Source organism: Citrus sinensis, chromosome 3, assembly GCF_022201045.2.
Source record: "Citrus sinensis cultivar Valencia sweet orange chromosome 3, DVS_A1.0, whole genome shotgun sequence".
Taxonomy (NCBI): Eukaryota; Viridiplantae; Streptophyta; class Magnoliopsida; order Sapindales; family Rutaceae; genus Citrus; species Citrus sinensis.
The window spans coordinates 1,646,059-1,669,364 of record NC_068558.1 but is presented as its reverse complement, the minus strand read 5'-3'; the positions used below and the strand labels follow the sequence as shown (position 1 = coordinate 1,669,364).

Genomic DNA, 23,306 nt, shown 5'->3' with positions numbered 1-23,306 from the left:
ATTATTTTTTATTAAACAGAAAAATAAGTACTTTAATTAACATTTATTTTTTAAAAAAAATTATTTAATTAAAGGCATCAGAGACTTTTTCTTGGCTACGTTTTAAATAATGGTAAAAAAGGCATCAGAAACCCTAACAACACTTGCAATCAATAAAAATACAATTCAATTAAAACACTACCAAAATGCGGAGACTTACAACAAAATGGGGGAAAAAAAAAAAGTAATCTCAAGTTTCGTTGAATACAGACAGCAAGCGTGCGGCTAGTGGAGCGGAGGAAAGGTATAAAAAATAGAAACAGCCGAATGACCACCCAAAAACTTAGTCACCAAGATAGAATTTACATACACTAAAAAAAATTTGAGCAAACAGAATCAAGCCTTGAGAAGTGTCTCTATGGCTTCAAAGAAAAGAGGTGCAATGTCAGGATTTGGAGTCTTAATCGCACACTTGACCCCAGGATTTCCAATAACTGTGGTGAGTTCAATCAAGAAGGGTACACCAGGAGGGATCTTAGCAGAGAAGTAAAAAACATCCTGGTTTGCATTCTTGCGCTTTGCTATAAAGAACATGTTTGATGCAGCCAGCAGATCCAGAGTTGCTTCCACGTTGCTCACCACAACCCCTGGAAGGTCCTTCAATACCTCGTTGGAATCAGGAAGGGACCTCCATGTCTACAAAATGGGAAGGAAATTCAAGTTAGAAGTCTTACTTAAGTTGGAGGGCACTCAAGTTCAAACAATATTAAAAAATATATTAAACTGCTCGATCAATTCATCACCCTATTTCAGCTCCAAAAACATGAATTTCAGAATCAATAATGCTAGGGATCCCAATATTTGAGTCTCAATTTTACGTATCATTCATTTATTGGATGATGAATATAAATGATCTATTACTCTATTTTACCATCCAATAGATGAATGCCGAATCAATTGGGACTCATGTATTGGAATCTCTAGCATTACTCTTTCAGAATACTAAAATCACACAAGTTTCCAGTTAGCTTGAATTGGTGGGTTGGTGGTTCCTACTTTACCAGAGCAACGGTGCTGTTATGTGATATTTCCTCCATTTTGTATCATGCAGTGACAAATGAACAAGTTTTTACCTCCAGAAAGCTTCCTCTCTCCATTCTCCCATCCTCAGTGAAAAGCACATGAAGAGAGATCTTATCATTGAAGTACCATACTGGCTGCTGATTATTCTTCACAGCTACTTGCAGAAGTGAGCTTGGAGGACCAGCAGACATATTCTGGAACAATACCATTGGCAACAGTGTCCTGCCTGAAGTTCCCGGTTGCAATTGTGGCACCTGATAGACAAGAATACATGAATTTAAAGCCAAATGATGCATTAACAAAACCAACTTGAAACCACATAAACATTGACTACCTGAAGGGCTCCACCAGCTGCAAGACCAAATGTGTTCTTGTTAAACTGAATCATGAACCCATCAAGTGGAGTCTGTGTATTGTTCTCAAACAGCATGCTGTAAAATACTTGACCATCCTGTCTTGTTAACTCTGCACCGATTTGCAGACCCTGTCCAGTTGATGCCGGTAGCACAACAGGTAAAGCAGGGCTGCCATCAAGGACAGAATATTAAGTGTATTAGTAGGAATGCACATTTGGTTAAAATGATCACTATCATAATCATCCGAGAGCTCCAAGCCATATACCGGATTCATTATTGTGAAAATAAATAATAATAACATTCAATGAAATGAATAATATAGCCAAATGAGACTGCATTGCAACTAAGAGAGACAAGGAACTTGCACATTCCATCATACTTACACAGGAGAAGCTGCAGCCTGGTCAGCAGGGACGATGGCAGCACTATTATCTAAGCCTATCAGATCACCAAGTAAATCAGGCACTGGAGGAGACACAGGAGCAGCTGGAGGAGGTGCTGGCTGTCTTGTTGCAGCATATGGGGCATTACTTGAACTAGTTTGAGGTGATGCTCCCTCATCAGCAACATGAGTAGGTGCATCAGAATAACCCTGTTCACTCCCGTTAGGATAGTCCTCATCGTCAGTTCTTGAGGCAGTGGTCTTCACACGTGTTACAAAAGCTTCTGGCGGTTTGTGGTACACAGAGGACAATGTAGCAATGTTTGCAAGAAGCTCATCAAGAAGAGAAGGATCAAGTTGGTTTGAATCGTCGCTGATCACAGGCTTCTCAGCTAGCACAACATCCTTAGCTGCCTGAAAGGTTATTTTAAAAGAAAGGGGTCCGTCACAGCTTCTAAAAATGTATGGTGTTCCATGTCCAAGCAGCCACACAGGTCTCTAAAGAGCCAAAGGGTTCAGTACTAGCAATTTATTTACAGACCCAGGGCTGAGGACTGGCTGGACTCAGGACTCATGGAAATAACCTCAATTTAACAGAAATAAGATAGTTATTCAGTTCAGTTGTTACTTCCCTTGGTGGTGCTAGACAAATTCTAGCAAGCATGATTAACTAATGGACTCCAGTGGCATTACATACACTCTTTTAACAAACCCCACCCCCACCTCAACTCCAACAAAGCCCGACCACCAAAATGTGTCAGAGAGAATAATAGCTTATATCAAATAATATAAAAAGATGATTTGAGTAAATACAAACCTCAGGATCAGTTGATAGAAGACGCCAATATATGTAAGCACGATCCCGCAGATCGGGATTGTCTGTCTCGACGGTAGCATTGTTTAAAACAACCTGCAAGCATGAATCCATATAGTGAGAATTTGCTGGAATGTTTGAAGATTCTACACGTACAACTACAATGATGAAATGTTAATAGTCTATCAAGAATATCATGATCCAGATAATACAGGAAAACCGTTCTTTTTGTAGATATGGAAGAGGAATTATATGTTACCCAAACACCTCACAAAAATGGTAATTGCTCCTACACAGACAATCATATAACTATTTCATATATCATCTAGGATTTGCTTCCTCAAATTAGCAGACTATGACTACTACTGGGCAATATCATACTCTAATTTGAGAAGTACAATCTCTCCATAATTGGAATATACATAACACTATCACCAAAACAACCATCTATAAACATACCCACAATTTATTAACAAATGTCAATACTTGATGAATTGTTTCAAAAGCTTCAAATTTTAAGAAACACACAAAGGGTAGGATATCGTTCTTCCATAACGAAGGGCAAACAGGCAAAACTCTATATCATTTGTCACTTAAAAGCCAGAAGAAAGCGAAAAGGCAAAGTAAGGAGCATGAAAACCAGATTACCCAAGCAATTTGAAACATAAGCAAGTATAATATTTAAGAGTTACCTGAATCATCTGTTGTGGACCTTCAGTAGGCTTCTTAAGAAAAAGTTTGACAGTTGCCGTTAGTAATTGCAACTGGACTTGTGCAGGCTCTTCGGGGAAACTCTCCAAGAAGCTCTCAAGGAGCTCGTCAGCATTGTCAATTCTTTCAGCATATTCACCAATTATCCAAATCATTGATGCCTGAGGGGAGAGATACCACATCAAGGATGCACAAACATAAGTTCAGGAAAGAGATATCTTAACAAATCACTCAGCAGCTGAAAGTACAAGTGCCCTACCTTAGCCTCAGGCTCATCTAAAGTGTCCAAGCTCTCACAGAGTGTTGCAATAATGGACTCATAGCTGCGAACAGTGAAAAGATTCAAAATCAAATTTTGAAAGTTTCCCGGTTTTTATAATCTAATGCCAAAAGGATCAGAAAGCTGTAACTTACGTGTTAGGGTATCTTCTAAATATATCTTTAATAACTATAATAGCCTCTTGAACCACATAGTTTACTTTAATCTTGATCAACTCAAGCAGAACACTAATGCACCGTTCAGCTGCTCTCTCTAATTTGATGGCGCAGCGGCCAATAGCACGAACAGCCTTTCGGACAAAGTCCACATCTACTTCTGTGGCATACTCTTTGAACTCCAATAGTACCTGCAGAAGGGTTCACCACAAGACCATCAGTTGATACATACTGTTTCATTAAGAAATTGGCGGTTCAAGACAAACTAATAGAGGAGATTTCTTACTAAGTTTACCAACCTGATCTATATTTCGGTCAGAAGCAAGCTTTATCATGATTTCTAACTTTTCCATCTTCACATATATTGGGTCATTGTACTTGCAGAAAAACACCTAACACAACAGCAAAAGAGTTTGATTAAGTATGGTGTCCCTTCTCATATCATTCCTAAATGGCTAAGTATAATAGTGAGTCTTCATGTACAGCATAAAAGTCTTCATGAAGCAAGGAAGAATCTATTGATCACCTTAATTTCATGGGCAAGAATTGTAGGGCGCCTTTGTACTATAAGGTTGATATTCCTTAATGCAACATATTGTATCTCAGGTTCAGCGGAGAGTAATGTCACAAGAGGAGGAGCCATCTTTTTGCAAAGGTTTCGAACAACATCAGTACTGGTGATAAGTTCCATTTGTTGGAGAATCATCTAGTGGCCAGTAGAAAATTGGAAAGGGTCAAAAATGATGAAACTAAGCAAACCAATAATTGATGTAAAAACTAGTAAAACAAGATGCATACTGATCAATACAGAAAAGTAAAAGAAACCTTAACAGCTGAAAGTACAACAGCACAATTAGCATGTTGTAGTCGTGGAGTAACCCTCTCCACTATATTTTCAGCTTCACGAGCATCAGCTGCTTTATATCTGGAGAGAGCATCCAATATAAAAACTTGACCCCACCTACACAATGTAACAATTAACATTAATAAAGCAAACTAAAGGTTCACTGCCAAAACTTACAAAAAGATTAGTGAATAACTGATCAAAACAATGCATCGTTGTGACATTAAAAGATGTAAAATGCAAATGAACAGCCTTTCGAGGGTTACAGGACAGTCGTGTGCACAAGATAGAAAGCAAAACATCTATCTCAACACACTCGATAAGCATGAAACCACCACGACGTATTTACAGAGAATCACCATAGTCAATCCAATTATAAGCCTTAACCAAGAAAGACTGAAAAATCTTCAAGAACTAGTTTGACATTCAAAATCGGAATAGAGTGAAAGAACATCAGCTACACTCAGACAATCAAACAGACAGCTCATAGTGAGCTACAATATCCTGCCTATAATGTTGTGATTCACAAATTTTTTAAATTTAAATATGTGTTTAAGGAAGGAAAAAGCATATAGTTTTCAAATGTAAACTTACTCAGTGCATTCATTTAGAGCAGTAAGGAGCTTCGAGAGTGTGTGGCTAGTGATTTCAAAAATAGGTCTACTACTATTCTCTTGAATCTCTGCAAGTGCTGCCACAGCATTGGCTACAACCATTGGATTGTTGTCAGATATCAAATCCTTGAGAGATTCTAGAAAGCCCCTATCCTCAACTAACTCAGCATTTATGTCATAGAGTTTGGCAACACATATGGCTGCTGTCTTGCGTACGTACGGATCATCATCCTGTCAGAATATTACAACACAATGACTTAAAAAAAAAAAAAGCAGCAAAGTGCAAGCCAATTACAATAAATCTGCAACAGTTGATAAAGAAGCAAAGAGTAAATACTACATTGAATATCAGAACTCAACAATTGTTCCAGCAGCCGGGAATATGCAATTATTTTATAAGGCCCAAGTATCAACCTTAAGACACCTCTGAAGAGGATCACATAGATATTCTGTGATTTTATCAACACGAATGCATCCCATTGTCCGCACAGCCAAAGCTCGAATCAAAGGATTTGGGTCCTGAGAATCCTGCATACCATAAAGGTAGATTAGAGATGCTGAAGGGCAATGTTAATTATTAACATACTTTTAGACACAAGATTCATTGCAGAAACTCTTACCTTCACAAATGTGTTTACTGCCAAAATGGCTAGGTCTGGTTGACTTTTAGCGTAATTTATAAGGTATAAATAAACTAGCTTCTTCAGCTCCAAATTTTCCGTTTGCATGCAATTCACTACATCTGTAAACAATGATGAAACATCCTTCCCAACAGTCATAGCTGCAATCACCTTCTTCACAGCATCTTTTCTCTTATCCTATGTAACATAGAAAGAGGGGGGAAAATTCAAAATATGATCTATAAACACATGCAAATCTAAGAAAATATAAAGAAATGCCCTATTAGAGGTAGTGTTGACACAATAATCTTTAATACTGCCCGGCATTCCAATCTATAAAAGTATTGGGACGTTAGTGATGTTGAAGTGATGAACAATGACTGTATGCACTTATTTTGAAGCAAAATCCAAACAAATTCAATGGGGACATCAATTCCACATCCATCCATGGTAAAACTAATTCCATGTACTACCTCGAATCCAGAATGAAAGTTCCATAACAGTGACATTGGATTGCAGATCTAACACAGTTTTATACACTAATTATTAACTTCAAATCCAACAATGGTTTCTAATCAGGGTGACACTCGAAAACATTCAATAGTTTCTTCTAAAGTTCTCATAAATCAGTATCCTAACAGATTAGTTATTCACTAAGTCCAATTCCAATTTGTCTAAAGTCAAATCGCTTAACCAAGTAAAGTTTTGTATTTTTTCTATCCAAGAGTCTTCTGATCAACCAAACAAAACGAAATTTCCTTCAAAAGAACTACACCCATCGGCATACGATCCATAAATTAGTCTATACAACGAAACAAAGGAATAGATCTGCTAAGAACAGTGATCAATCAGCAACAAGGAGAGGCTAAACTGCCGCAAATCAAAGCATTAGTTAATGCAGATCAGAGATCAACATGAAAAAAAGATTTGAAAAAAAAACCACAATATGAAACGTAATTATTACCTTATACTGAGAATTGAGCTCTTCTTTGAGTTCAGGGATTTCTCCTTTTTTGGTCGTGGAAAAGTACTTCGAATCGTGACCGCTCATCTTTGTTTAATTTCTCTCTTCCTCCTGTGAGCTCTCTCTTTTTCCGCTTTAGAGACTTCGACGATGAACAATAACAACACGAAAAACGGTGAAAGAGAGAATTTGGACGGGCAGTCCTTAAGAACGCTTGTAACGAGTCTTCAACCGCTTTCTTAATCTGTTAAATTTTAGCCCTTTCTGGTACCGGAGGAAATACAACCACACTGCCCTCCATCTTCAGAACAAGACCGTATCGTTTGTGCTGCAGAAGAGAAGTCAAAAACACGGGCCTGTCTGACTCACCTGTATCGTGGGCCTAAAAGCCAATGGATCAAGTTTTTAAAATGGGCTTTGCAGAACCGATCTCTCTACTGCCGCCTAGGGATGGCAATTGTACCCGCAAATCCGCAAACCTGCCCGTTGCGGGTAATTTTACCCGTTGCGGACGGGTTTAGTATTATAAATTAAAACCCGCACATGGATGCAGGTGGGTTTGGTATTAACCTTATATCCGATGGATACCCGCATGGATATCCACCAAATCCGCAATATTTTTTTAAAAATATTTTTAGTTTAATTTTAATCTAAAAATGTATAAAGAAAATAATATCATTAATTAAATTACCAAATAGCCAAAGGCTCAAAGTTGTGTATGTGTGTATGTGGCCTATATCCTATTCTAAAGTCATAATCTAAAGAAAACTAAAGGCATTTTCCTTTGAATTAGTATTTGAAAATATTAATCTTAATTATTATTATAGGCATTGTGTTGGATGGGTGCTTATGGTGGTGAATGAAATGAATATCTTCTCTTGGAGCTTGTTTTAAATGATAATATGAAATGTAATTATTATTTTTAGATACTAGTTTGTGTTTTTTAAATGGATTTGTGTAATTTATACTTAAATTTGAGAATTTGTGTTGAATTGATGTGGAAATTTTAATTTTTCATTTACATTATTTAAATATAAAATTGAGTATGTTATATGGAATTTGAGGTTATTATTATAAATTTATATATTAAACATTTGTGATTTTAAATACGGAAACCCGCAAAAAATCCGCCGGATACCATTGCGGGTTTGGTAATTGTTAAAACCCGCTGCGGGTGGGTTTTTGTAAAAAAATTAAAACCCGCTGCGGGTTGCGGGTGGGTTTGGTAATTTAAATTTTGTGCGGGTTTGAGTTTGGTAATGGCAAACCCGCTGCGGGCACTGCCCATTGCCATCCCTACTGCCGCCTCTCAATGTAACTTGTTGCTGGCAACATTTTTAAGAAACATCTTTTTTTTAACTTCATCCTCTCAATGTAACTTGTTGCTGGCAACATTTTTAAGAAACATCTTTTTTTTAACTTCATAAATCATAATTACTGATCGCATGCATACAGCATACAGCATGCTCCATATTCATTCAACCCAATACTCGGTAATAAATATTAAAGAGATACTTTACAGTCACAAATATTTTCATATAAATAATATATAATTTAAAAAAAACACAAAATGTTGCAATAATATTATTGTTTTTTCGAAAACATTAATATATATATTTAGGAAAATTCTATAATGCCGTAAATAAATTTACGGCATTGATACCATAATAAACGTGGACCATTGGATTAGATCAACGGTACCTAATAACTATAATATAATAAAAGTATTTAAAAAATTTTCATTAACAGGTTTACAACCGGTTAAACATTTATTTTAAAAAAAATTAACCGGTTAAAATTTCAAAATTATATATATTTTAAAATTGAAATCTACGAAAGTCCAAATAGAATCAAAGTCTGGTCATAATTCGAAGGTCCCGAAATCGAATCTAAAAATCACAGCACTCCGAATTTTGTATTTTCGAAGCAATCGGGTTTGCTGGCTAACCCGAATTTTGTTTCCTCGATCGTTCCTCTTTTACTGCAATCTTCGCTTTGAAAACTGTTTGAAGCCAAAAAGAAGCGAGAAAGAAGAAGCTCTACAATGGTTCGTGTTCGTGAAGCGGCTAGGTTCGTGTTCGTGAAGTGGTTTCGGTCCGACGATAACGACTCGGCGTCGGAAGTCAAGAGGAGAACCGGGCTAGGTTCATCATTCTTTACTGATTCTCCTCTATCGCATTTGCATTGTTTTGACCAAGACAACAAATATGTATATATATAGAGCATGCATTATTCTCTCACCTATGTGTGGTGCTATTTCACTCAATTCGCAAACAAGTTGGTTTCTCTGAATCTCAAAGAAATGGAACAAACTTTCATCATGATCAAGCCCGATGGGGTCCAAAGAGGCTCGTTGCTGAAATCATCAGCAGATTTGAGAAGAAGGGTTTCTCTTTGAAGGGTTTGAAGCTTATGACTGTGGACCGCCCTTTTGCTCAGAAGCACTATGAGGATTTGTTGTCAAAGCCTTTCTTTGGTGCTCTTATTGGTTACATAACCTCTGGTCCTGTCATTGCTATGATTTGGGAGGGCGCCATAATTGTTATAATATTGAATTTTTTTAATAAATAATAACTATAAAAATATTTTAATTATTTATTATAAATTTTAATTAGATAATATTAAATAATAATAATAAATTATAATGAATTATAATCATAATAATATTATAATAAATAATAATGAAATAATTTCATACTGATAATAATAACAACAAAATTATAAATATAATAATATTTTTACTAAATAATAATATAATAAAATATTAATAATAATAATTTATTATTTTAATAATTATTATAAAGTTTGATTACAATAATATTTTCATAAATAATAATCATATAAAAAATCATGAAATTAATAAATAATAACAATAATGAATTAGTAATCATAATTATAATACTATTTTAATAAATATTATTATGATGATGATGATGATGATGATTATTATTATTATTATTATTATTATTATTATTATTACCACCAATTGACAATAATCAACAAAGGGCATTTAAGTAAATTATGATAATTCATTATGATTTCAAGACAAATTAAACACATCGATGGAAATGAATCTCATTCCGACTTCAATTTCTACAGCTCAAATAAATAACTTATTCTTATTCACATTCTTGATTCTGATTGTAGCCCGTTCCGATTATTAATTAGTAAATGCACCATGAGCACATTAGTAAACCTAATTAATAATTAGTTTGGGTTGGATAAATTATAATTAACTATTCTAACCCAATCAAATCTATAATAATAATAATAATAAGAAGAAGAAGAAGAAGAAGAAGAAGAAGAAGAAGAAGAAGAAGAAAATTATAAAGACTTAAATGGCTTATCTAATTTTTTTTTCTTTTTAATCTTTTAATAGAATAGGCTATTTCATTCTTGCATCTGCTGCTCTGGACTACAATTCCAAAACCAAAATCACACTCTCTTATAAGTAAATTTATTATTTTATAAGATTAATATAAAAGTAAGTTGGTTTTAATTTCTTTTTATTTTTTTAGTGAATACTTAACAGCACATAATTATATATCACTTTCATTTTATTTTTGTATATGATGCTAGCTAATTGTCTAAAAAGTTTGAATTTGGAATTGAAAAAGGAGATGTAGGAGAAATAAAGTCTATATGCTTTTTGTGGAAATTTTCTTAATTTAAAGATAGTTAATTTATTAACTTTCTTTACGTACACTAGATAGTGAATGAAAATTCCATGTTATAAAAGATTTATATTTGATTTTAATAAATTTCATTTCAAGTTTCATATCATTTTCATTGTTCAATTTAAAATTTTGATTTGACCTTCAACCTAATCAACTTAACCAGACAATATAAGGTTTGGATAGAATTTGGTTAAACAAGTTTATTTAGTTAAGTTGGATGGATTTTATCTCAGCTCATTAAAAAGTAGACTAGGTTAGAATTTCACTAACCCTATCAAACCCAACTCATGCACACCCTTATATCATTCTATCTAAATCATAAAATGCCAATAATCCAACTCTTTAACCATTTTCACATTGAATTTAAGTTGAGGCAATTGACCTAAACTAAATAACCTAAATTCCAAATAAATGTGAAATAAGACAAAAAATTTCTAAACCACACGTATGACTCGTAGATTGAAGGTAAAATAGGTAAATTAGCGTTAGAGTGGTAAATTGGTCTACAAAATTAAAAATAGAAAAAAACTAGTAAATTGATAGAAAATGTAGTAAATTAATGTTGGAGTTGTAAATTGCAAGAAGAAATTGTAAACAAAATAAAAACTTAGAAAAATGACATAAAACTTATAAATTGACATTAAATGTGAAATAAAACAAAAACTTTGTAAACCACACATAAAACTAGTAACGTGATGGAAAAAATTGGTAAATTAATGTTGGAGTTGTAAATTGCAAGAAGAACTTGTAAACAAAATAAAAACTTAGAAAAATGACATAGAACTAGTAAATTGACATTAAGTGTGAAATGAAACAAAAAAGGTGTAAATCACACATAATACTAGTAAATTGATGGAAAATTGGGTAAATTAATATTGGAGTTGTAAATTGCAAGAAGAACTTGTAAACAAAACAAAAACTTAGAAAAATGACATAGAACTTGTAAATTGACATTAAGTGTTAAATGAAACAAAAAATTTGTAAACCACACATAAAACTAGTAAATTAATAGAAAAATAGGTAAATTAATGTTGGAGTTGTAATTGGCAAGAAGAACCTGTAAACAAAACAAAAACTTAGAAAAATGACATATAACTAGTAAATTGACATTACGTGTGAAATGAAATAAAAAATTTGTAAACCACACATAAAATTAGTAAATTAATGAAAAAATGGTAAATTAATGTTGGAGTTGTAATTGGCAATAAGAACTTGTAAACAAAACAAAAACTTAGAAAAATGACATACAACTAGTAAATTGACATTACGTGTGAAACGAAACAAAACAATGTGTAAATCACACATAAAACTAGTAAATTGATGGAAAAAATGGTAAATTAATGTTGGAATTGTAATTGATAAGAAGAACTTGTAAACAAAACAGAAACTTAGAAAAATGACATAGAACTAGTAAATGGACATTAATCGTGAAATGAAACAAAAAAATGTGTAAATCACACATAAAACTAGTAAATTGATGGAAAAATGAGTAAATTAATGTTGGAGTTGTAATTTGCACGAAGAATTTGTAAACAAAACAAAACTTAGAAAAATGACATAGAACTAGTAAATTGACATTAATTGTGAAATGAAAGAAACAATGTGTTAATCACACATAAAACTCGTAAATTGATAGAAAAATAAGTAAATTAATGTTGGAGTTGTAAATTGCAAGAAGAACTTGTAAACAAAACAAAAACTTAGAAAAATGACATACAACTTGTAAATTGACATTAAGTGTGAAATGAAACAAAAAATTTGTAAACCACACATAAAACTAGTAAATTAATGAAAAAAAATAGTAAATTAATATTGGAGTTGTAATTGGCAAAAAGAACTTGTAAACAAAACAAAAACTTAGAAAAATGACATACAACTTGTAAATTGACATTAAGTGTGAAATAAAGCAAAAAATATATAAATCACACATAAAACTAGTAAATTAATGAAAAAATTGGTAAATTAATGTTAGAGTTGTAAATTGTAAGAAGAACTTGTAAACAAAACAAAAACTTAGAAAAATGACATAGAACTTGTAAATTGACATTAAGTATAAAATAAAACAAAAAATATGTAAATCGCACATAAAACTAATAAATTAATGAAAAAAAATTGGTAAATTAATGTTAGAGTTGTAAATTGTAAGAAGAACTTGTAAACAAAATAAAAGCTTAGAAAAATGACATAGAACTTGGAAATTGACATTAAGTGTAAAATGAACAATAAATTTGTAAACCACACATAAAACTAATAAATTAATGGAAAAAAAAGTAAATTAATGTTGGAGTTGTAAATTATACAAAGAACTTGTAAACAAAACAAAAACTTAGAAAAATGACATACAACTAGTAAATTGACATTAATTGTGAAATAAAACAAAAAAAAAGTGTAAATCGCACATAATACTAGTAAATTGATGGAAAAATGGATAAATTAATGATGGAGTTGTAATTGGCCAGAAGAACTTGTAAACAAAACAAAAGTTAAAAAAATGACATAGAACTTGTAAATTGACATTAAGTGTGAAATGAAATAAAAAATGTGTAAACCACACATAAAACTAATAAATTAATGGAAAAATAGGTAAATTAATGTTAGAGTTGTAAATTGTAAGAACTTGTAAACAAAACAAAAACTTGTAAATGTTGCATAAAACTTGTAAATCAACATTAACTTGTAAAAGTTTCATAAAACTTGTAAATCACACATAAAATTAGTAAATGTAATCTGGAACTTAAACAAAAAATAGTAATTACCTACTACTTAGGTAACAGGTTATCTATTTATTTAGAATTAACGATAGAGATTTTTTTTCAAATTTAACAGTCCACGTCTATTACGGCATCAATGATGTAAATTTAATTACGGCGTTACGGCATTATAGAATGACCCATATATTTATATATGTACATATATTGTAATTAGAATTGTTACTGATATTCATGATAAAAAATTTACAGAAACTATTTAAAGTTAATTTATTATCATTTTTTGAATTAAAAGGACTGGAGAACTGGAAAGACTGGTAAAAATGAATTAAAAAAAAAAAAACTATTAACCGCCTCTTCTTAACCATCTTCTTCTTTTATTGAAGTAGCAGCGTTTGTTTCTGATATATGTGTTTTACGTTCCTATCTATAACGCAGATTTATACTGTTAAAAGCTTTATAAGCAAATCCTTAAAGAAAATTCTTATACATGGATCACCATAAAAGCCACCACCGCGGTGCGTGCAGTTTCCGTTTTTTCCTCTTCTACATTATTGGATTATAATTTTAATAAATCTTTGATAGAAAATTAATTATTTTTTTTTCAGGCGACAAGGGCCGACCTAGCAAAAAGCCTAAATTTTCTAATAAGGTTATGATTAATTCGTCATAATTTTCATTTTCCTTTTGAAGAAATTACAGTTCTTATATAATCGAGTAATTTCTGCAGGATGATCACAGTAGTAAATTTGTGGATGACGATGATGCCTATTACAATGAAGATGCTGAGGATGATTATCGTGATGGTATTGAATTTTCTTATTAAGTTTACTACTAAACTTTTGAGATTCCAATTTGTATGACATTTTTTTTTCTTTTTTGGTGACAATTGAGTGATTCTTTGTCAATTATTGAAGGTGAGAAAGAAGAGAGAAAACGTGATTTTAGCAAACTAGAACTGAAACCTGATCATGCTAATCGGCCTCTGTGGGCTTGTGCTGATGGACGAATATTTCTTGAAACATTCTCTCCATTATACAAACAAGCATATGATTTTCTCATTGCTATAGCTGAACCAGTTTGCAGGTACTTAATTCAAAATTTTTTCCAGTAAATTTACAAGCTGAAATGCTTTTTTCCAAATGATTGACAATGTTGATTTATAATGTTCTAGGCCGGAGTCTATGCATGAGTATAATTTGACTCCGCATTCATTATATGCGGCTGTGTCAGTGGGACTGGAGACTGAGACTATCATTTCTGTATTGAATAAGTTGTCGAAAACGAAATTACCAAAGGAAATGATTGATTTCATTCATGCTTCAACGGCTAATTATGGAAAAGTCAAGCTTGTGCTTAAGAAGAATCGGTATTTAGTTGAATCACCATTTCCAGAGGCAAGTTGGTTATGCTTATCTAGAATTTGGTGGAAGGTCCTTTGGTTCATTAAGTATTGGTATTAATCTTGATGCGTGCAGGTCTTGAAGAGGTTGCTTCAAGATGATGTTATATCTCGGGCAAGGATTGTTTCTGAGGTTTGTTACTAATTATGACTGAAACCTTTTCATTATATTAGGTTTATAGAATATCTGGTTTTAGTGTTAGGATTTTGACACGTGTAGGTGTAAAATATAACTTAATTTATTGATCATTACATAGAATTCAATTAACATATTGTATGAAAGTATTTCTTCAATTCTCACACGAGAATAGAAGGATTTTTGTTTTGATTGTGTCGGTATGTTTATCCTGTTCAGAATCTACATGGAAGTGATGGATTTACAGTCAGCAAGGCTGCTGGTGAAATTGCAACTGGTCACGACGGGTTGCTAAATGAAGCAGAATTGGCGGCTGCTGCGGAAGAGAAAGAAACTCATTCATTTGAGATTGATCCTTCCCAGGCAGGTTTTATTGGGTGTGATATTTTTAAGTTGACCTCACAGTGATCATACATGTCTGTGCTGGTTCATTTGTTGGACATGTCTCCCAACTGTTGACTTTGTTCTATTTTGGACGCTTAAATGTCGAGACTACTCATTTTTTATGATTCCCAACTAAAGTCATTCTAGTCTGAGACTTGATTATCTTGTCAATTTATATTGTAGAGCACATAGGAGTATATACTGGTCTATTCAAGAAGTTGGTTATCCATCTAGATTAGACTACTGTTGTGATGAATTCTAGTTTCCTTTGACGAAGGAATTCTTACATGTTTCTGTTCATGATTGAATTGGTCAAGTTACTTTGAGGTGCAGTTACTTATTTCCTTTTGGTTAAAAGAGAAGGAACAGAAAGTTAGGCTATTGCTGCTGTGATTAAAGGTATAAATAAGTTAAAAACTCCCTATTTCTTTGTTGGCAGGTTGAGAATGTAAAACAACGTTGCTTGCCAAATGCTTTAAATTATCCAATGTTGGAGGAGTATGATTTCAGAAATGATAATGTGAGTAGCATATTTCAATTTTATAGATTTGCACTATGAAAATTATGAAGTTTGATTTTTGGTCTAGCCGTGATCATTAATTAACAGATATTTTAGCATATCCTTTGGCTGAAAATATCTGCGTCGTGTCAGGTCAACCCTGATCTTAATATGGAACTGAAGCCTCATGCTCAACCACGACCATATCAAGAAAAGAGCCTCAGTAAAATGTTTGGAAATGGTAAGTTTATCACTGACTGTAGATATTTGTTTAATTTGCTCATCAAAATCTATATTGGTGCTGTGTCGTTGTCAGCTAAGTATGTTATATGATCTTTTGCATATTATCTGTAAATCTTCAGCCACCTGGAATAGAATAAAGGAAATTTATCTTTCACTACATTTATCGTGTCATCAACTGTAATTTTCTTCTTCATACATAAGGCTACATTGTACCAAGATTGCATCTTGTTTCCTTCGTTATATCATTCCACAAGTCTCAGGGACCTGAGCATGAACAATTAATTTTGCATTTTTGTTTTTTTGGGCTTCAAGTTGATTCCATAACCAAACAAATGCATCTTGGGATCATAATATGATTATTTGAATTTCAGGTAGGGCAAGATCTGGCATTATTGTGCTTCCTTGTGGTGCTGGAAAGTCTCTAGTTGGTGTCTCGGCAGCATGCCGCATAAAGAAGAGTTGTCTTTGTTTAGCAACAAATGCTGTTTCTGTGGATCAATGGGCCTTTCAATTCAAATTATGGTCTACCATACAAGATGATCAAATTTGTCGTTTTACTTCTGATAGCAAAGAAAGATTTCGTGGCAATGCTGGGGTGGTTGTGACAACATATAATATGGTTGCCTTTGGTGGTAAAAGGTCTGAAGAATCTGAAAAGATTATTGAAGAAATTAGAAATAGAGAATGGGGATTGTTGCTCATGGATGAGGTAATCACATAGCTGATCCATTGTCATGTGTAAGTTCAATTCAACATTTTAATGGTATTGAATTTTTGTGGGTTAATGTATCCATGACACCTACCTCTTCAGGTTCATGTGGTTCCTGCTCATATGTTTCGTAAAGTTATCAGCCTTACTAAATCACACTGCAAACTTGGGCTTACTGGTATGTTTATGATGAAATTAGTGTTGATGATCTGCAGCAATCGACCTTCATCCTCTCTAATTAGGACTGCAAATTTTATTTTAAATCACAGCTACACTTGTGAGAGAGGATGAAAGAATTACAGATTTGAATTTCCTTATTGGCCCAAAATTGTATGAAGCAAACTGGTTGGATCTAGTTAAAGGAGGATTTATTGCAAATGTACAGTGTGCTGAGGTATGGTGTCCTATGACGAAGGAATTCTTCTCTGAATATTTGAAGAAAGAAAACTCCAAGAAAAAGCAGGTGTGTCCACATGAAAATTCTGAATTAATGCTATATATAAGTTGCAAATATTGAAATACTTATTATTTTTCTTCCACATACTGCACTTTCTGTTTTCCTTAAAATTGTGATTTTATTCCTAATGGTGAAATTGGATAAAGTTAATTTTTTCACTGCTTTATAAGTAGTTGACAACCGACCCAGTTTTGTTTATTTATTATTTTGTTGTCAGTTATTATCAATTGTCTTTTCTTAGGTTTGTGTCTCTTAAATTTTCAGGCACTTTATGTGATGAACCCTAACAAGTTCAGGGCGTGTGAATTTCTCATACGGTTCCATGAACAGCAGCGCGGCGATAAGATAATTGTTTTTGCGGACAATCTATTTGCACTCACGGAGTATGCTATGAAACTTCGCAAACCCATGATCTATGGTGCTACCAGGTTGCTTATAGACATCAGTTGCTTTTTAACAGCTTTGTTTAACTTGTTCTGTCTCAAATTAATAATCACCTAAAGTGCAGCCATGTTGAGAGGACAAAGATTCTTCAGGCTTTCAAATGTAGTCGAGATTTGAATACTATCTTTCTTTCAAAGGTACTTTTTATGATATGAACATCATCATTTTATTTTTCTCATTGACAACTATAAAATGATATGATCTTGTTCAAGAAGGGGTATTGAAAATGCACTTGCAAGTGAAAGTTGGTTCACCTAATCTAATGGAGGAGACTTTATTACTTCTGCGATTTACAGGTGGGTGACAACTCGATTGATATCCCTGAGGCTAATGTGATCATCCAGATTTCGTCTCATGCTGGATCAAGACGTCAAGAGGCTCAACGTCTGGGTCGTATTCTTAGGGCAAAGGTTAGTTTTAGCTAGGCTTTAGTAGTGAGTATTCTTTGTCGATTGGCAACGTGATGGATTTTAAGCATGTTATATTACCCAAAGTTAACCGTACTGAAAACTTACAAATTATGGGTGAAGTTGAGTTTTAGAATGTTATGTGATGATAAGTTTTATAGTGAATAGTGAATACAGATAGATAAGGCAATGTTGACAAGGTATAAAAAGATTTTAACTGATCAGATTGTTATGAATGTTATGATTCTTGTTTTTGATATTAAAATGATCATTTTTGCTTAACTTTACAATATTTCTCGAATTTTAAAAATTTTCATTTGAGGCAACAGGGTAAACTAGAAGATAGAATGGCAGGAGGTAAAGAGGAGTACAACGCATTTTTCTATTCCCTCGTTTCTACAGATACTCAGGTGTGCATCTATCTGCATTTCAATTTCTAAAATTCAAGCGATATTTAACTAAAAATGGTGGTAAATGTTAACAATAAACCTCCCACTGCTGATGTGTCTAAACTTTCTTTTTTGGACCTTGTTTCAAATTAGTCCTCCTGTTTTTTTTGCAGGAGATGTTCTACTCAACTAAGAGACAGCAGTTTCTGATTGATCAAGGTTATAGCTTTAAGGTACATCATGTGTAAATTTGTGACTGAATTTTGTCATGATATTGGTGGTCAGATCTTACTGTTAGATGAAGTTAAATATATCCCTAGGGGACAACCTGGCGGTTTGGCCTCCTGCAGTGGAAGCAAGAGGCCAAGGGTTCAATTCCCCTCACACAATCCTGGAGGGGGATCAGTTTAATTTGGAGTCAGGTGCATTGTAACTACAGAAATAAAGTTTTGACGATTTTGAATTGTTTCACTGATGAGAAGGGACACATTACACGGTGGGAATTGAGAATCAAATTTAATTTTTTAGGAAGTTTATTATCATAAATATTGTTAGGAAATAGTGTTTTTTTTTTTTTGGGCTTAATGCACATCATATTAGAAGTTCATGCATGATGGGGTCACCTCTTTGTTGAGGTCATATTACAGAAATAACGGTTCCATTTTTTAATATCAAACTTAATAGCAGTTGTAAATTATGCTTTCATGTTGCTTTTGAGTTCATTGACATTTTTATAACTGTACATGGTCCTGTTTAACCTAATAAGCTTTGAAGTGTATCAACAGCCACATGTGCATCACAATTGTATCTTTGGCTTCTAAAATATATTTTTGACAGGTAATAACAAGTTTGCCTCCCCCTGATTCGGGTGCTGATTTGAGCTACCACCGTCTGGATGAGCAACTGGCACTTCTTGGCAAGGTATTTTCCTTTGCCTGGCTTTTAACGTGTGATTGAGGATAAGCAATTTCTTACATGTTTATTGACGTGTCAGGTTTTGAGTGCCGGTGATGATGCTGTGGGTCTAGAGCAATTAGATGAAGATGCTGATGACATTGCCCTCCATAAAGCCCGTCGCATTGCAGGATCCATGAGTGCGATGTCAGGTGCACAGGGGATGGTTTACATGGAATACAGGTATGATCCCTGGCAAAAACAACTCTTTAAAGCTTCTTCTCAAATTTTTTTCAGTTTTCAATTGCTTTATGCAGTTCAGTGCATAGTCAGTCATGATTTATGATAACTATCTACTCTATTTTCCTCTGTTGCAGCACTGGGCAGAAGAAACTTGGTCTGGGCCAGAAGGGCAAGCCTAAGGATCCATCCAAGCGGCATTATTTGTTTAAAAGACGCTTCGGGTGAGATAATGTTGGAGCCAGCCTTGCAGATTGATGGCTCGTTGAGCCTTTAACACAATGCTACAAGAAGGTAGCATTTTGCATCTGCTCAGTTGCAGCAGGTTTATACCAACAATGGATATAGATTGTGAGACTATAAAATCTTTGTAATTTTATCACGAGATCTGAGATGGGACCAAAACTATAAACTTGAGGTTGTATCATGTACATTAATCGGAAATGACAATGTTGTTTCAATTTTAGCTGGCAAAAGTATGTGATCCAAGTTATTAGAATATGTGATTGATGATAAAGCGGTTTCTAAGACTGCAAGTAGTTGAAGTAAAATTGTCAAGATCCTCCCTTATTCAAAAATGGCTTGTATCGAACTGCTTTACGTTATCGTTACTCAAAATTTTAATGCCCTGCATTATCAGCAATTAGCGCTAAGGCAGAGCTTAAAACGACTAATGTCGCTTGTTAAATAGTACTTTATGTTTGTATCGAAATTGAGATTATGTTTGTATCGAAATTGAGATTATGTTTGTGTGGAAATTGAGATCAGCATCGGGCTGTTGCGTAGTTTCTTCTTTTCCCTTTTTTTTTTTATGGTTTGGGTTCCGGGGTAGAGAGGGTAATAGTGTAATAATTATGAGTAGAGAATTGATATGCAATCATTGAAATTTTCTCTCTAAAAAAAATGACTTTTAATGACGTTTGATTTACCACAATTTGTGTTAGGCAGCAGCTTTACAGATTCAACTTGCAGCAGAAAAATAGGAGGGCAAGGCATGAAGCCAACACGAAGCGAGGAGAAGTGCTACTTAGCACGAAATGAAACATATGATACCCGAAATGCCTGTATCTATGAACTGCAACAGCCAGCAACACAAAAGGAGTGAAAAATTGTTAACTTCTCACAAGAGTTATAACTGATTTGCAATAAAACATGAAGCATTTTGGTCTGAACTGTTCATAGTTTTGTGGACGCAATATATTTCGGACAAAGTAGCTTTTTTTTTTTTTTTTTTTTTTTTTTTTTGGGTCTCTGAAACTAGAGGGTGTCACAGTCTGAGAGTTGGTAAGTGACCCCAGGACAAAACAAGCACTGTTGACAGACACGGAGTGGAGTTGATGGTTGCCTTTATGGATTCTTGACACGTAGGAGGAGTTTTTTAATTTTAATTTGCCTAGCTGAGACCTAAGGAGACTAGCATTTGACTGCTTTTGGAACATTCCTTGTGGTTAATTTGCTTTATTTAGCGTGCACTTGATTATGAAAGCACTTCCATAGAAAATGCTATTGGTTGGAGAAAGAAAAGGAGAAAAGCAAATTAGCTTGCTACTACTCTTCTCTCCCAGAAGCCAGCAAGGGAAAAGAGATTCACTTCACCAAGCCAAAATTAAGAGACCACCACTGCTCATTTGAATTTACTTCTTCAAGTCCTGAAAAAGGCAAAGCAGAGTAGACTAGAGAGAGAGAGAGAGAGAAAAAGCAAACTAAAATACTCGGCAGTAGCTTGAAAATGACATCTCTCTTGATTAATCCCCACAAGTGGTGGAGACAAAGCACACTAAACTATTACCAGTAGGCAGCAGCAAATAAAGACTCAGTGTGCCAATCATAACAAATTCTTACTCTTACATTACCCAAATTTCCTAATTACAATTGTAAAATTCTTTTAATTTTATACGTGCCATGGACATACATTTCAGCTTGCTTTCTATTGTTATTCTGACATTGACATATACTATTAGTGGAGATGGTTTTACGGTAAAAACTTGCTTGAGATATATATTCCATTCTATTAAAAGTGCTGGCTGCAGCAATTGGATCATTTGGACGCTGCTACCTGTTAATTGAGTACTGTAGAACTTGATTCTCTTCTCTAAAGAAACGAAACCCTTCAAAGTTTTCATCTTCCTTCTTTTTCTTTTTCTTTTTCCTTTTCCAATTTCCTTTTCTTATGATTCCTTTTGCCTTAACCAAAAGCTTCATCATGAGTGACATAGGGATCTTTCTTGTCTGCTTCAATGGAAATTATTTTTAAACATAAAGCTAGTCCACTTAACAATCATAAAAACCATTCGTGCGCATGCTTTTATTATCATATCTCGTTCAATAATTGAATGACAAAGCACCAAATATTTATAACTTGGAATTTTGACGTACCAACTTGAATATTTTACACGAAAGACAGTTGAGAGTCGACAAATTTTCTCATCATTCATTTTCCTTTCAACATCTTAGCAATTAATCCCGAGATTCTTATTATTTTTTCTTCTTTTTTTTTTCTGGGGTACCTATTCAATAAGCCTACGGATTAATTGTCTCATAATCTATAGCGGTACAATGATAGGATATATTGAAGCTGTTACTAATATTAATTCTTTTCTTTCGATATTGATGTGGTCAAAAGTGAGTCTTTGGAATCATTGTTGTTTGGGTGCTTATGATCAAATACTACTAGGATTATTATAAACATTCTTTTGCATACTGCTCTCCCCATTAACTTTACTTGCCGCAGTGCTTCCATTTTATTCACATTTCTTTCAAAACAGCGCAAGATGTCTTCTGCTAAGTGATAAAGAGATCTGCTCACAAAATGATAAATTTTGTGACCAAGAAAAATCAAATGGGAAACTGTGGATTGAAAAGATTCGGTCTTTGTTTTCCTTTTGCGACAGCTCTCAATAGATGCTAAATTGTTTCTTTATGGGGTTCACTCTGTATTTCTGATTGAATAGGTGACCTAATAATATAGGCTCTAAATCTAAACATGGCAAAGGCGGTCAATTATTGGTAATTATAAAGATTGAAGATGCCAAAGCTTGATCAAAGTTATGACTTTGTACATAGTACTACTACGCGGACTTGATAATGAAAGCATCACTTTATATATCAGAATAAGATACATCCATTGCACAAGCTGTCTCCTGCGATGATCTTTTGCGACCGGGTGCTTAATCTTGAAGAAGATTATCACGTCAATTTTTCAATTTGAAGGGATCGAATCCTGAAGATTTGGGTTCGTACCAGACTGGAACTTAAATATTTGTGTCCCTATGGAGAAAATGCTTATTGATGTAACATCCTGACAGTTGGGAACATCGTTATATTTTCGGTCAATTGATAATTGATGTACTTTCTAATTTATGTACAATACAAACAGTATCGGTAGAAGATAATGGTTTAGGCTTTACTTATTCAAATAAATAAATAAATATATATATACATATATATATAGAGAGAGAGAGAAATGTTTAAACCTGGATTTTTAAAGTGTAGGAACGTCTAAAAAAATACATAAACCGTACAGTTTAAACGCTTCAAATTGTAAATCTTTAAAATCCCATAGTTTTAAAACTTTCACAAATTTTTTCCGCACTTTAAGTTTAAGATTTCAGACCAAAAAACTACTATATATATATATTTACTTTAACTGCTGAAATGAAATTTTTTCTTTACAGCAATTGTGAATTAGAAAAACTACGGTATCACACTCGCAAACATAATCTAAGTACCTAAAAAAATTGCATAATTTTTTGCTCTTTCTGAAGATATAACAAAATCCTCTATTATAAAAGTATCCTCCTGGAGAGAAACTTGTTTTGAACATAAGAAAAGATTCTCTCCGCTAAAGCTGAAAATCGAGACTTCAAAATTCCTTGGGCCTTGTCATGATTAAGGCGACGGATTTGACAACACTAA

General features: G+C 33.6%; 2 protein-coding genes across 2 annotated transcripts; one reads left to right on the top strand and one right to left on the bottom strand.

The window, feature by feature from the left end:
• Nucleotides 1–149: 149 nt before the first annotated feature.
• LOC102621964 (beta-adaptin-like protein B) lies at nt 150–7,147 on the bottom strand. The gene is made up of 15 exons (XM_006476460.4): nt 6,803–7,147; nt 5,839–6,036; nt 5,633–5,746; nt 5,199–5,449; nt 4,586–4,721; nt 4,287–4,466; nt 4,060–4,152; nt 3,740–3,951; nt 3,585–3,648; nt 3,307–3,486; nt 2,618–2,710; nt 1,802–2,214; nt 1,397–1,586; nt 1,113–1,316; nt 150–675 (listed from the first exon to the last, which is right to left on the bottom strand). Exons 1-15 carry the CDS (start codon nt 6,887–6,889, stop codon nt 376–378), a joined length of 2,715 nt encoding a protein of 904 aa, XP_006476523.2. The 5' UTR covers nt 6,890–7,147; the 3' UTR covers nt 150–375.
• Nucleotides 7,148–13,532: 6,385 nt separating this feature from the next.
• On the top strand, nt 13,533–19,867 carry LOC102621673 (general transcription and DNA repair factor IIH helicase subunit XPB1). The gene is made up of 20 exons (XM_052438191.1): nt 13,533–13,705; nt 13,796–13,839; nt 13,918–13,993; nt 14,105–14,273; nt 14,362–14,584; nt 14,666–14,722; nt 14,945–15,088; nt 15,549–15,629; nt 15,762–15,849; nt 16,223–16,560; nt 16,663–16,738; nt 16,830–17,023; nt 17,282–17,445; nt 17,526–17,598; nt 17,758–17,871; nt 18,198–18,278; nt 18,431–18,490; nt 19,095–19,178; nt 19,252–19,394; nt 19,529–19,867. The coding sequence occupies exons 1-20, from the start codon at nt 13,678–13,680 to the stop codon at nt 19,617–19,619; spliced, it is 2,328 nt and encodes a 775-aa protein (XP_052294151.1). The 5' UTR covers nt 13,533–13,677; the 3' UTR covers nt 19,620–19,867.
• The last annotated feature ends 3,439 nt before the right edge of the window (nt 19,868–23,306 follow it).

Excerpts from the sequence above, each read along its gene's own strand:
- LOC102621964 (XM_006476460.4), bottom strand. The coding sequence starts at position 6,889 with ATGAGCGGTCACGATTCGAAGTACTTTTCCACGACCAAAAAAGGAGAA. Across the intron at positions 3,649-3,739 it reads TTTAGAAGATACCCTAACAC|CTATGAGTCCATTATTGCAA; the intron begins GTAAGTTACAGC and ends CACTGTTCGCAG. Across the intron at positions 1,587-1,801 it reads CAGGCTGCAGCTTCTCCTGT|CCCTGCTTTACCTGTTGTGC; the intron begins GTAAGTATGATG and ends CCTTGATGGCAG.
- LOC102621673 (XM_052438191.1), top strand. The coding sequence starts at position 13,678 with ATGGATCACCATAAAAGCCACCACCGCG. Across the intron at positions 13,706-13,795 it reads CCATAAAAGCCACCACCGCG|GCGACAAGGGCCGACCTAGC; the intron begins GTGCGTGCAGTT and ends TTTTTTTTTCAG. Across the intron at positions 17,024-17,281 it reads AAAACTCCAAGAAAAAGCAG|GCACTTTATGTGATGAACCC; the intron begins GTGTGTCCACAT and ends TTAAATTTTCAG.